Source organism: Panthera pardus, unplaced genomic scaffold (assembly GCF_024362965.1).
Source record: "Panthera pardus isolate Hobbes unplaced genomic scaffold, ASM2436296v1 HiC_scaffold_10, whole genome shotgun sequence".
NCBI lineage: Eukaryota > Metazoa > Chordata > Mammalia > Carnivora > Felidae > Panthera > Panthera pardus.
In genome coordinates this window covers 97,676,032-97,690,585 of record NW_026526655.1, presented here as the reverse complement: position 1 = coordinate 97,690,585, position 14,554 = coordinate 97,676,032, and the positions used below count along the sequence as shown (strand labels likewise).

Genomic DNA, 14,554 nt, shown 5'->3' with positions numbered 1-14,554 from the left:
AATATTGCCAAATAAATCTTGTGAATATTTAATAAACAATATGCTATTTGGTATAAATATAACAGAAAAAGAATCATTAGAAGTCCTATTCTGTCCCTAACTATGTGGTCTTTGCCAAGTCACTTACAATGGTAAAATGTGATTTGGACTAGACCAAACTCTGAAAATTCCACGTTACTGATGTTAGTTGTTTGCATATGTGATCTCAACCTTAACTGCATCCATTTTTAAGTTTTTCAGTCCATGTGTGAGGACAGCACACATCCTCCAATACTTTTATCCACTATTTCCAATTTGCTTACAGCCACAACACATTCACCCCTCCCCACAATCACTAATTGTTACTCAGGCCCTTTCTTCCATACCTAAAATATTTTCCCTACCTACTCTATCTACCAAAATCTTCCTCATCATTCAAGGTCTTGGGAAAGAGAAATCAGTCTATTCTAATAGAACTGCTCTGTAGTCACCTTGTAAAGGTACATGATATCCCAACTAAGCATTATTGCACCAAAACATACATCTCATATTTTCTTATTGCCCCACCCTCTGAACAGTGGATTCTTAAGAATTTGTTTGTGAAAGACACCATGTACTCTCAATAAAAGAAAGGATGTACTCCCAATTCCAGTATCAACTTTCTAATAAGCCTGCAAGAAAGATTAACAGTCTACTGTACCAATGATTCTTATTCATTGAAAATGGAGGAGATTTTAAGTCATCTTCTCTAAACTGTCTCAGAATGGGATTTGGATCAGAGGGAATCAAAACTGATCAACAAAAGCCACAGCGAGAAATTAGTAGGGTTTCTAGTGCTGATGTTCAATGGCACAAAACATTTCAAGGCATTTCGTTTAGCATTGTACAATGCTCAGATTTAGAGTGTACAATCATTTACACTATGGAGATCTAAAAATTACAAAAAACCTAGTTAAAGAACTACTGAAGATTCACTTCAGAAAATTTATGATCATTTAATTAATCCTCCACTGTTTTACATAGAATTATCACAGTTTAAGATAAAAACTAGTGGAAAAGAAAAATGTAATTATTGTTTTACTTTATTGATAAATCTGGATATTTTTAAAGGACCAAAAATTGTGTACACAAGTAATTCAAAGCTTTCATTTCAAAATGAAAAATGGATTTTATTCATGCATCTAGCCATCTATCAAACACATTTACTGAACTACTACTATGTGCCAGGTAATATGTAAGGCACTAGAAATACCAAATGAATATGACTGATCTTATTGTGTAATTACTTTCTTCAACTATTGTTGGATGTAACATTTTTCATTATTTTGAGTAAGAATTTTAGGCACACATAAAAGACTAATTTTAAACCATAGACACACGTTGTAACATAACTTAGTTACAGAGTTGTAACTCTGTACTTAGCAGAGTTTTTTTCCCTCAAAACAACCACCACAACCACCATCATCTATGCGAAGAAGAATTCTGAGCTTCATAAGACATTTTTGAAACCTCACTCCTCTGTGAATGGGTTCACTACACTAGCTTTTGAGCTCAGAACAGAATGTTTTATTCATCATCAAGCACAGTGACTGAATCATGGTATATACTCAAGAAATACCTCTGGGATTGAAGGCCCAAAACTTGATGCCTTCATACGACACGGGCAGTATAAATGAGTTGTAGTGTTTGAATAATAGTGAAACCATTTCAATTCAGCACCTTAGTTTTAGTGTAATGTATAAAAGTCACCAAAAGTGACAGACCACTAGAAAGCAATAAGGATAAATCATTTGCAAAATCAAAATAACAAAACAAAACTTTTCTAATTTTTAATTTTCTCAGTTTTTTCTTTCAGGTTTTTTTTCCAGTTGCCATTTTTTTCTAAGTCATGCATTCATCTCTATTTTTGTACCTTCTTTTTTTCTTTTTACTGCTGCTGCATACATGGGAGCAATGTTAATACAATTCTGAATTCGAATAGGTGTTACTGAATTTCAGCTTCCAACTTCTAAATACATCAGTTACACCGGGTTATGGCATAGAAATTACCAGGAACAACCACAGATTTTAATTTATTTTTGTTAAGATTCTATCAAGACCAAGCACATTGTAATGAAGGTTCTGGTATGCTGAAAAACAAATACTAAAGAGGGATGAGCAGTATTGAAGAGTCATCAACAGGGGCGCCTGGGTGGCGCAATCGGTTAAGCGTCCGACTTCAGCCAGGCCACGATCTCGCGGTCTGTGAGTTCGAGCCCCGCGTCAGGCTCTGGGCTGATGGCTCGGAGCCTGGAGCCTGTTTCCGATTCTGTGTCTCCCTCTCTCTCTGCCCCTCCCCCGTTCATGCTCTGTCTCTCTCTGTCCCAAAAATAAAATAAAAAACGTTGAAAAAAAAATTAAAAAAAAAAAAAAAAAAAAAAAAAAAAAAAAAAAAAAAAAGAGTCATCAACAGTGACTAGAAATCCCTTTTCACTCAAGTCTTCAGACCCTCCAGCAGATCTAAAATTCTTAAGATAAGCTTAGATATGATACGGACCTAATTACAAAAACAAAGTATTTATTTTCAGGATTTGCTGTGGAAAGTTCACCAGAACTTCTCGTTGACAACTCTGCCTGTGACCATGTATACTGGCTACGTGCTACTACAGTGAATATGTTCTACAGCACAGAGTAAAAGGTTTTACCCCAAGAGTTTTTACATATTTGGTTTGCATGTATTTTAGGTAATACATTTAGGGACATTAAGCTATATTGGGAATCTAGGTGCTAACAGCTAAAGAGACTGCAGAGGGCTCTCAGAGGCACTCAGGCATGGTGCTGATGAATTACATCTGGCAGTTAGAGGGGCAGAGGAGTCAAAGCAGTGCTGGTAGGAAAAGCAGAAATACATGGGACTTGATCACTGACAGATTAGTCCGATATTTAGTGGAACAACAACACTCTTTGCAATACCACAAATACCTTTTGATACTACAAATAATTTCATCAATAATATTACAAAGTACTCTGGTACCATCTTTATGGTTATCTGAATGAAGAAGGTTTCTATTTTATATAGATATATCTTCTAGGACTTCTCTGCAGAAATTAAGTAGAGAATAAATAACATAATAGCTTATTATCCCTATATATATTATTATTTCTGAAGATATTTCTACAAATAACTGCAAGGACAGTTATATCCACTTGTTCAAGTAGCTTTGAAAGCAAACTACTGGTGGACTTGATAGACAACTGCTGTATCTGCTATCAAAAAGCAAGACAATCAGAAGAAGGTGGTTACTTGTAGTATATGCCATGTACTAATGTGTAAGGATCAGGCTGAAAAACCCGGCTTCCTGAAGAGTAGGCAAGTTAGATAACTGTCATCTATTTTATTTCTGTCCATTAATATTTCCCAATCGATCAAAGCCCTGCCTACTAAAAAGGAGACATTAGAAGACACCCTTACTAACACAAATAAACCAATTCTCACAACTCATAAAAACTGCACTGTTAATCCAGATACCACACCACCCTCATATGTAACTTAAGGTCCAGAAAGTTCAAGGAATTTATCTAAGATTACACAAATATATCTTCTATGTTTTAACAATAACAACAAAAAATCAAAGTCGAAGGAGTTGTATCATCAATTTGTAGAACCAGAATAAAAATTTCAGTCACTGGCCTTAGTCTGGTGTTTTTCCAATGTACCATGCTCATGTAGCTGACATCAAATCAGTGTCACAGATGTGAATTCATCTTGGCCAGCCTCTACACATATACAACCAAACATGCTATAAACTGAAAAATGATACACAGTGATAGGACAGATGTAAAGAAATAAGATGTAAAGAAATAAGCTATCATAACATAGCTCAGTCCTATAAAAGCAGTGCAAAGGGGATATCAGGAAACATAAGAAAGGTTTGAGTCTTCTTGTGTGCCTAAATACATGTAAGTTTAAAGAAAAATTCTTGACCTTCACATTTTTGTATCAAACCGTTGACATATTTATATGAGTGAGACTGTAATCTGTGGCTTTATAAATGTGATTTGAGCTTACTCATTCACTCTTCAACAATACTAGGGTGGAAAAGATATTTAAAGCAATGCTAATGGATCAGGAAGATGAAATCTTTTGATGTTTACCATTTTAGCTCTGTATCAAAAGATCTTTGAAAAAGCAAACGAAGAATAGTGTATGTAGCAAACTCCTATTTGTGTTAACATAAGGGAGCTATACTCCTTTCTATATGCAGAAAATTGCAAGGACATAAAGACATTTCTAACTGTAATGAAAAAGTCAGAAAAGCTGTGGTGGAAAATAAATGTACTTCCACTATCTACTCTTTGGTACTGTTTGAATAGTTTTTTTTTTACATGTTCATGGACTACTTTCAAAAAGATCTTTGATACTCATATTATTACTACTGGAGGGCAAACATTTTGTTCTTTACTCCCATATTCAAAGATTCATATAAAATGATTAATTTAAGTATCCAGCTTCACTGTAAATAAAACCTAAAGTTTACTCCCCAATTCTATCTTTATAGTAAATACAAACAACAAAGACACTTTAACTGCTCTTTAACTTTTAGACAGAAGTATACTAATCCTATGTGTTATTCTCATGGATAATGAACTCTAAGTGTTCACTGACATTGATGCTGACGTTTTAAAAAGCCTATAAAACATTTTCCATTTTATTCTTCTATAAATAACTGGTAAAATTTCAAGTTCACAAGATATTTTCTGCCATACACATTAGAGAGATTTCAATGAATCCCACTATTCCAACAGAAACAGAAATCATATAAAATACATAAACACAAAGTAGAATGACACTGTTCCTAAAAAAAAAAAAAAAAAAAACATTAGAAAAGGTAATTCAGTTTTAATTTATTTTATCACTTTTTCTTCATGATCCAGATATTTTAAAATGCAAAGAAAATTAACTTTCCATGATATGTCAGGGACTGGCACTAAAAAAATTTTCAGACTGCAAATGAGTTATACAAATGAAAATATCAAATGGAGATCCAGTTATCAAAATGAAAGCACTCAACATATTAAAATTTCACAATTATTTGTTCAGAGCACATAAAAAAGTCAGCTTGCTAACCAACTGTTGTGATTTTAAAGAACTATTGCAGAGGTTTGAAGAAAATAGATTAGTTAACTTATAAAGAGATTAAAGAGCTTGAAACAAGTATTAAAAAGAAATCTGTGCCTTTATTAGAATGGTGTTAGGCTTTAAATATACCAATTTTGGTAATCAAATTATTCATTTTTAATAAGAAATGACACTACAGAACTGCATTACTGGTCCAACAATCTTGTCTTTACTTTTCCTTTAAAGCAAGAAACAGAATTCGAGTAATCAGAAAGCACTAGCAGGCATCAGTTAATCCAAGATACTAGCTTCTTAGTTCCAAAAGCACTTGCAAAGAAAACCACTGTGGGGGTACAGGGGGGTGGAAGCCATTTGTAATAACTGGAATCCCATGAGTGTGTGTGTGCGCCAAGTCTCATGAGGCTTTTTTAATTTATCCTTTACTTGGTCACTTGTTTTTCCTCAAATACTAGTTTTTCTTTGACTTTTTTTTCCTCAAAGTATAAAAAGTATGAAATATAAACAAGCTCTTGCATTGCACACTTAGAAGTGCACAACTCAAGCATTATAGAGCTATCTACATACCGATAAATCCCATCGAATCTTGGATAATTCAATAATATACAAAATATCAGGGCACAGAAAGAACTAAAACCCACTTCTTTTTGTTACACATAAGATTCAAATATTCAGTCTAAAGAAAAACACATAATCATTTTGGCTCTCCTCTACATTCGCATGTTGATATACTTATTAAAATATCCTGTATAATTATGTTTGGTCTTCTTACTCCAAGTCAGGTTTAAAACCTCAAAACCAGCCATCCAGACAAAACAGGTAATCAGAAAGATTATTTCTTCCCCACCTCCCTAACCCCAATAATTATGAAATCAATTTTACGACATGACTCCAAACACTGGATTGTGACGACAAATGCTAGGTCCAATTTCTTCGTAATCCTTTTTGGTGTGGCACACTTGGTAGAACTCAGGCTGAAAACAAAAACATGTATTTTACAAAGGTCAAAAACGTACCACCTTTCAATATGCTTAAAAGAGATCTGTGTGGTGCCTTGGGTTATGTGTCCGACTTTGGCTCAGGTCATGATCTCGCTGTCCGTCAGTTCAAGTCCCGTGTCAGGCTCTGTGCTGACAGCCTGGAGCCTGTTTCAGATTCTGGGTCTCCCTCTCTCTCTGCCCCTCCCCTGCCCATGCTCAAGCTCTCTCTCAAAAATAAACATTGAAAAAAATTTTTTAATAAAATAGACTTGCTAAATCTAAAATTTTTATTAGCCCACCTCCATATGTGTACAAAGCTTAAAATTTCTAGCAACTGTGACAACATCAGTTGTAATTCTTTATCAGAAATGAAAAGTAGCATTAAACAACACATGTCCTAACACACATCTCCCCCTACCTTAGCATGATTTTGAAATTCTGAAGACTGGAAGGTGGATTCTCAAAAGCCCAGACTATTCTGCTGAGGCTTCCCCCCATTGTAATCTAAAAGAGCAGCATTAAATCTAAAATATAGGTAAACTCCTAGTAGTCATATACAAAAACTTCTAGATCAACTTGCTTTCCTTACTCAAGGTATGGACAGAGTCTCTCTCTCTCTCTCTCTCTCTCTCTCTCTCTCTGTTAACTCCTTTCTCAAAGGGCACACTTACAAACTCAAATAGGTTATATGGCACAAATGAAGATGACTAAAATTAAGGAATAATATGTACCTCTTCATTTTAAATGGTTTTAAAAATCCAAGCATGTATGACATTCAGTAATTCAGATTAAAGCTTCTTCATTTTATTTAATACTCTGTGCTACAGGATAAAGCACCAATATTTAATAGACTAATGATGTTAAATTATCTTTTGAAGGGATTTTAAGATGTTTTGGTTTGGGGAGAGAGCTCTTAGAACAATTCCTTCCACTAAGTTTTGAACGTCATATTTCCTATGCAATGATCTTAATGCTTTTAAATATCTACACAGAAAAAACAATGACCTTCTGATATCTATATTATCACAAGGTTAAAAGAATTTTCCCTACAGATAAATTTTAACACCATAAATGCTTATTCTAAAAAAATGTCTAGCGAGCAAAAAATAAAATCCAAAGGACTTCTACTTTTTAAAATACTATATATATATATATGTACGTATGTGTGTATATATATATATAGTATGTCTATATAGAGAGAGACATCCGATTTTAAAACCTGCTCATGCAATATACAAATACAATTTAAAGAAATTTCCTTCGTTCTTCTGAACTGTGTAAGTCCTGGGGTGCTTGTGTGGCTCAGTCGGTTAAGCATCTGACTCTTGATACTGGCTCATGGTCTGTGAGATGGAGACCTGTGTCCAGCCCTGCGCTGACAGCAGGGAGGCTATGTGGGATTCTCTCTCTCTCCTTCTCTGCCTGTCTGCCCCTCCTCCACTTGCACACACACTCTCAATCTCTCAAAATAAATAATAAACGTTAGAAAATATTTTTAATTATGTCAGTACTGGTGAATTCTCCCATCTGAAAAATCACATTTTAAATGTAAGCTTTATCTCACCGTGGAAGCCAGCATCGATCCTCCAAACCAAACTGCGTATCGCTGCATGTGGTGTGTAATGACTTGTACATCAATAGGTTTTGGCTAAAAATGAAACAGCAAGAGCAGTTCGAGAAATAAATTCAAGTAACGATTTCTGTATTATGTAACTTTAAATGTATATAGACTAAAATATAATGTTTCAGATATTCAAAAATAATAAAACTCTAAGAGGACGCACATAAAGCAAAACAAAACACGACAGAAACAAATTAAGCTAATTTTTAAAAGAAAAAAAAACCAACCACTCTGAAGTGGCGAAAGCGACTAACCCAATTGTGAACACAGTATTATGACTGTGCCTTCTGGCTTAAGATAAAAATTAACTGATGAATTCCAGTTAATATATTTCTCACAATAGTATGGATTAACTGAAAGTACTATATACATATTCCAGATTCGAGCAAAAACATAAATATATTGTAGATAACGGAAGCCAAGATTCTCACTGTCAGAAAACACAACATTACAAATATGGAAGAGAAGAAGGCTAGATTGAACTTCTGGTATTCTGGAACTGGAAGTATCGGTATGCATTCAGAGTTTTAAATTTATATAGATACAAAACTAGATATAGATTGTGTGTGTGTGCGCGCGCGCGCAAGCGAACACACGCACGTACACACAAACACATCCTAGTTCTGTACACCAAGGCCTGAAGTGGTGACCCTCAGTAACAATAAACATAACTAGTATCCACAACTTGGTTGCTTAATAGCATTTTGCACAAAAAGGAACAGAAAGGAAGAGAAGAACCTGAATTATTCTGCTGTGTCAAGGAGTAACAAAGCACCGAAAGAATACTAGAGATGCATCAAAAGGACAAAAAGCCATCTTTAAGGGCTCCTACTGGCCAAATCTGAGAAATCTGAGCATCAAAATTAAAGATATTAATAGTAATAATGATATGTTGATATTATATCACAATGATATTAAATTATATAATATGAGAAATCAGGTTTTCACAGAGGTATTACTGAATGAATGAATGAATGAATGAATGAAAGAATGAATAAATGAATGAGAAGGAAAAACTCTTCCTTACAGTAAAATGAGACTTAAAAAACACAGATGGAATGACTGGAATGTACAGAATACCAGCTGGCAACTACCACAACGATAACTATTTCAGAAAAGAAAAATGGATGTTAAAACCAGGGCTGAAAGTTTGATAAAAACCAGGATAGCTGCATAGTCTGAAACTATCTTTCCATAATATTCTTATTAAATATAAAGAAAAATAACTTCACAGAGAAACCTAACAAACACAACTTTATTAACCAACTGATCAAAATTAACATCTGGGACAACTTATACCATGTGTTCAGTGATACAATGCACTAAAAAGGATACAACATCATTTCTGTGGTATTACTGCCAAAGTACCTGATCTGAACCTAACTTATCATGAGGAAATATCCCCAATTGACAATCCCAAATTGAGAAACATCCTGCAAAATAAATGGCCTGTATGTATTCTTCAAAAACGTTAAGGTTAAAAAAGACAAATAAGACTGAGTACTTGTTCCAGATTGAAAGGACATAATAATTATTTCAAACATGTGATTCTGGATTGGGTTCTAGACCAGAAGTTTTTTCTTTTGCTATAAAGGACAATAATGGAAGAACTGTTGAAACCTGAATCGGGTCTATAAATTATATATTATATCAAGCTTACTTGTGTGATTTTTACAACTGTAATGTATTGTTTGGGGACATACACTAAAACATTTAGGGGTGATGGACCATTATATTTCCAACTCACTCTCAATTCAGAAAAATGTGTGTATATATGCATATGTACATATATTTATAGATATAGAATAAAGCAAATATAAAATGCTAACATTTGGGGAATCTAGGTGAACGATTTATCGGAATTCCTTCCACTAAGTTTTGTAACTTTTCTCTAAGTATGAAATTATTTCAAAATAAAAAATTTACAAACTTACAGGTCATAAAAAATGGCTTATTTTGTTGCTGTTAAAACTATTTTAGTTGCCATTAAAAATTACAGATTGAAAGGGAATAAAGCCAGATTTAGATATAGATATATAAAAATGTTATGAAAGTCCATAAAAATATCATATAAAAGAAAAAGAGAGGCAGAGTCCTCCAGTAAACATTATTTTTCCTGTATCATTAGTGTCAATACAGGTGACATCACTGAGGGGAAAAAATCTCTCATTTCTTATTTTGAATGTACGAGCAACCTAAAAATGTTAAATTTTTACTTTATTAAAATACTACACTCAAAAATAGCATTTCTACTTTCATTTCATGTCTCTGAGTCATTACAAACTAAACAACTACTTAAACATATTTTATTCTGCAGTCCAAGGGACAGGTCTAAGATAACCAAAATTTAGTGGGTGATTTTGCTGTTTAAAAGGGTCTCCAACCACAGTAGTGCCAAACTCTAGAGGATTGTGTTTTACTTTTAAGTAATTTTAAATGATTAGTAGTCTCAGATGAAGCCCTCATTCTTAATAATTTTCCAAGTTGAATAAAATGTATTTTTATTTAGCAACATATCCTCTAAATCAATGTTTTGTATCAATAGTCTACAATGAATAAGGATGAAACATAACATTTACTGAAAATCTGTCTCATGAATATAGAAAGCCGACATCTGAAAATTTAAAATTAATTTTGATTTTGACAGTGAACCCAAAATCCAGGACATGAAAAAGAAAAGTTATTTCTGCCACCAGTGTGATTTTACACTATGAGCTGCTATGGGGGATAGGGGTGGGTAGGGTCAGTCTGTATAAGCAGGCTTGACCCCACAACATCAGCTTCTCTCTCATCTCAGCTTTATTGTACTACTATTGGAGAATTTAAAATTGTGTAGATTCCCTAAGGAATATTATCCCTGGAGTATGCAAGATATCTGTTCTATATAATATGTTATCCGTGAGAGAGGTATGAAAAAATGTTGCTTACACAGACTAAGAATACTTTCCAGAAATGTAGGTGATATCCTAGAGGAATAAAAATGACCAAGAATATCATGGACATGAATGTGTAATATTAACCACTTTCCATTAGAATGCCTGATAGAGGCCTCTTATTTTCCTAAATTAAAGCAAAAATTGGCAGACATTTCCCATCACCATTATAAGAATCAAGAAAGCCCCTACCCTCCCACCAATAACTGAGAAAACCAACCTTCAATCTGCCACCACTCAATTCCTCACTTAGTTTCAGTCTGGCATCTACAGTTCTTTTCAAATCTCTTTGTAAGCGACGTCCAAAGTCCCTGAACATGGTTGAACCTCCAGAGAGGACAATATTCTACATTGGTGGAGAAAAATAAATAAGTATTGACTTTTATTTAAAAGGAAAAAGAACATTTTTAAAGACATAAGAAACAATACTAAAATCCTATCAGAGCCTTTTGAAGAGAGGTTTTTCAATTTAATATTCAAGAACAGACCAGAAATTTAATAAGTTTTTAAAAGTATGGCCTTGAACAGTAATTTTGCTGTAAATACTGACCTTGTAGAGAGGACGTCTGACATCAATAGGGCAATTCTGAATTACTTCATCTACAACTTCTGAGATAGGTTGAGTAAAGTCTGGATTAGCAAACTGAAAAGTAAAGGTGGATATACGATAGAGATTAGGTTAGTACTGACTTAAATATCACAATAAAAAAGCATGTTTTCAGTTCAAAAACAAAAGAATTTTTATAAATCATGAATTCTGGTCTCTAATTCAAAACTAAAGACACTGAAATCAGAGATTTCAGAAGTCAAATTGTAATAATGATGATATACACCATTTCACAACCATCAGAACAGTAAAAATGTAAAGCTGCACATACACTATGAACTGATAAAAATCTGTGGACACGCACATGAGCAGAGCTGCAAAAATCTGAATTGAATGACACATTTATAGTTGAAGGCAAACAAGGAAATGCTCAGTCTTCTCATTTCACCTTTTATACTATAAGTGGCCTTTTCACGATATATGTAGTGTCACAGTTTCCACAGTTTTGTGGGTGATTTTGCTGTTTAAAAGGGTCTCCAACCACAGTAGTGCCAAAGTGCTATCTACTATTCCTAAGCTTGAGAAGGCTGTGACGTGTGTTATGGAGAAAATACAGTGTTGGTAAGCTTCATTCAAGCATGAGTTACAGGGCTGTTGGCCGTGGGCTCAATGCTAATGATGGAAAATATATACTCGTGTGCCTTTAAACAGAAACACAAATAAAACAAGGTTATATGTTCAGTTGACAAAAAATGTAACCTAAAGCTCACAGGACCTAACCTTGTATTTCCCCTACGAACAATGATTTTAGTTTTCACTAATTCGATGTTCACAGCAACTTTATAGAGCATCTACTGTGAATAATGAGAATAAACTGTGTATTTATATGATGATATACCACAAACTATTTCCAAATAGCTGACACTCAAAAGCAAAACTCAATTTTTAAGAAGCTAACTTCAAAAAAATCTGAATGATTACATATATGTAAATCTTTTAAAAATGTTTATTTTTGGGGTGCCCGAGTGGCTCAGTCAGTTGAGCAACCAACTTCAGCTCAGGTCATGATCTCACAGTTCCTGAATTCGAGCCCCACATTGGGCTCTGGATTGAGAGCACAGAGCCTGCTTGGGATTCTCTCTCTCCCCATCTCTCTGCCCCTCCCCTGCTCATGCTCTCTCTCTCAAAAATAAACATAAAAAAAAAATTTTTTTTAATATATGTTTTTGTGAATACATGCACAGTTAAAAAACATGAACTGGATATACACTAAATTTATGACAACCACCCTCAGGAGAAAAAGCAAGGATGGAAACCAAACAGAGAAAGGAAAAGGTCTGAGGAAGGGAAGGTACTCTTTTTGTAATACTTTATTTCTTAAAATCTCAGTATGATAAATATGAGTATTAGTATGTATTTATTTAGAATGGAAGGTACATGTATTAGGCAACACTTTTCAAAATTTTTTTAACAGATCGGTTAGATTGGTAGGTTTGAGATGGAAAGCAGCCTAACAATTTAAATCATCATGGAAATAAGAAGGAGATTAAAAATAGTAAATTTTTAAAAACTTAATTTTTATATACAGCAGGCCTTATACAAGGAGAAATAGTATTAGGGAAGGCTTTCTTCCCCATCATGTATTTTTATATGCATGCCTGTGGCCCTCCAAAACATGCTGTAGCTGTATGTATATTTCTAGATTTCCTCAGAGGAACTACAAAACATAAGTTTTTTTTTTTGTTTTTTTTTAAGATTTTGAGAGAAAGAGAAAACGGGAGAAAGCTGGAGGAAGTGAGGGGGAGAAGGCGGAGGGACAGAGGGGAGAGGGGGGAGGGAGGGGGAGGGAGAATCTTAAGCAGTCTCTATGTTCAGCGCTGAGCTACATGCGGGCCTCAATCTCATGATCTTGGGATCATTACCTAAGCCAAAATCAAGAGACGGATGCTCAACCATCTGAACCACCCTAGCACCCATAAAATAGTTTTTGAATACTAGATCTCAGAATTCAACTTGTATTTTGAAACAAAGACCTCATTTTACTAAAACTTTTCAAAAATATATGTATGTGGCCATTCTTTAAAATTGGAGAGGAAATGCTAGATGGGGTTTTTCCTAGTTAAAAATAAAAGGTCAAAAGTTAGCCTAATTTGTCAAAATAAACAAGTATATTTCACTAAAATGAATAAAATTTAAAGTACTGTCCAGAAAATGAGTTGCCAACCACGTTTCTCGGCCTCTCATTTTTCACATTAGGTTGTCTAATGGGAGAGACAACATTCCTTTGTTCAATAAACTGATTCTAGAACTTGACTGATAACTCTTATGCATTTGTCAATTTTTTCCAGTTTTTAAATTTACTTTTAAGTTATTGAGAGTTTGGGCATATAATGAAAAGAGATTTAACGTTACTTAAATGATGAAGCATAATGATACAAAATATTTTACTTTAGATAAAGTAAAATATCACTAGCAAAGATTCTACTGACTTCTATTATCATAGTAAAAAAACAAATGGTAGTCAACATCTATCTATTTAAAGCATACCCTAACAGGGGTATAGAATTCCTAGGAATAATGAATAGCTACAAGTGGGTAGAGAAATGGGGCTCATACTGAGGCTTGAAAACCCAAACTACAGACTATTTGTTCCATCTGTTAGAGGTAGTCCATATTGCATCCTGTGGGAAAATGGGAGAATATAACTCCACTCAGCTGGCTCTGTATGCCATTTACAGTCAATCTTAGTTTATGGGCAAGGAATGGCTCAGTTCACAATTAACTGGAATGAGTAACAGAATTGGAATCCTGAAAATTTCATTTTGTGATGTGTATAACCACTCTCTAAGCTTTAGACTATGAAATCTCTAAGGAAACTTCAATTCTCAAAACACACTTTTATGATCCCATAATGATACCTTCAACCTGAGAACCTGTCATGAGATTTAATCCTCAAAATGTGGAGAACATTAACAATCCGATAGAAAATATGGTCTATAGGGGCGCCTGGGTGGCTCAGTCAGTTAAGTGGCCGACTTCGGCTCAGGTCATGATCTCGCAGTCCGTGAGTTCGAGCCCCGCGTCAGGCTCTGTGCTGACAGCTCAGAGCCTGGAGCCTGTTTCAGATTCTGTGTCTCCCTCTCTCTGACCCTCCCCCGTTCATGCTCTGTCTCTCTCTGTCTCAAAAATAAATAAACGTTAAAAAAAAAATTAAAAAAAAAAAGAAAAAGAAAATATGGTCTATAATATCTCATCAATTTACTAATACAGAACTTAAAAATTCTATACATTGTCTTTTGTTAGCCATACTCCTTAGTACTTACCTAAACAACACACACACACACACACACACACACACACACACACACACACACAAAG

The 14,554-nt window shown here is 34.3% G+C and overlaps 1 protein-coding gene across 1 annotated transcript in view; it reads right to left on the bottom strand.

Moving 5' to 3' along the window:
- Positions 1 to 4,843: 4,843 nt before the first annotated feature.
- Positions 4,844 to 14,554, bottom strand: part of ACTR3 (actin related protein 3) — a 65,743-nt gene continuing 56,032 nt past the window's right edge. Inside the window, exons 9-12 of the mRNA XM_053909509.1 lie at positions 11,180 to 11,272; positions 10,850 to 10,975; positions 7,640 to 7,723; positions 4,844 to 6,069 (exon numbers count right to left, since the gene is read on the bottom strand). Coding sequence (XP_053765484.1) covers positions 5,974 to 6,069; positions 7,640 to 7,723; positions 10,850 to 10,975; positions 11,180 to 11,272 — 399 coding nt within the window. The 3' untranslated portion in view covers positions 4,844 to 5,973. The remainder of the gene's footprint in view (positions 6,070 to 7,639; positions 7,724 to 10,849; positions 10,976 to 11,179; positions 11,273 to 14,554) is intronic.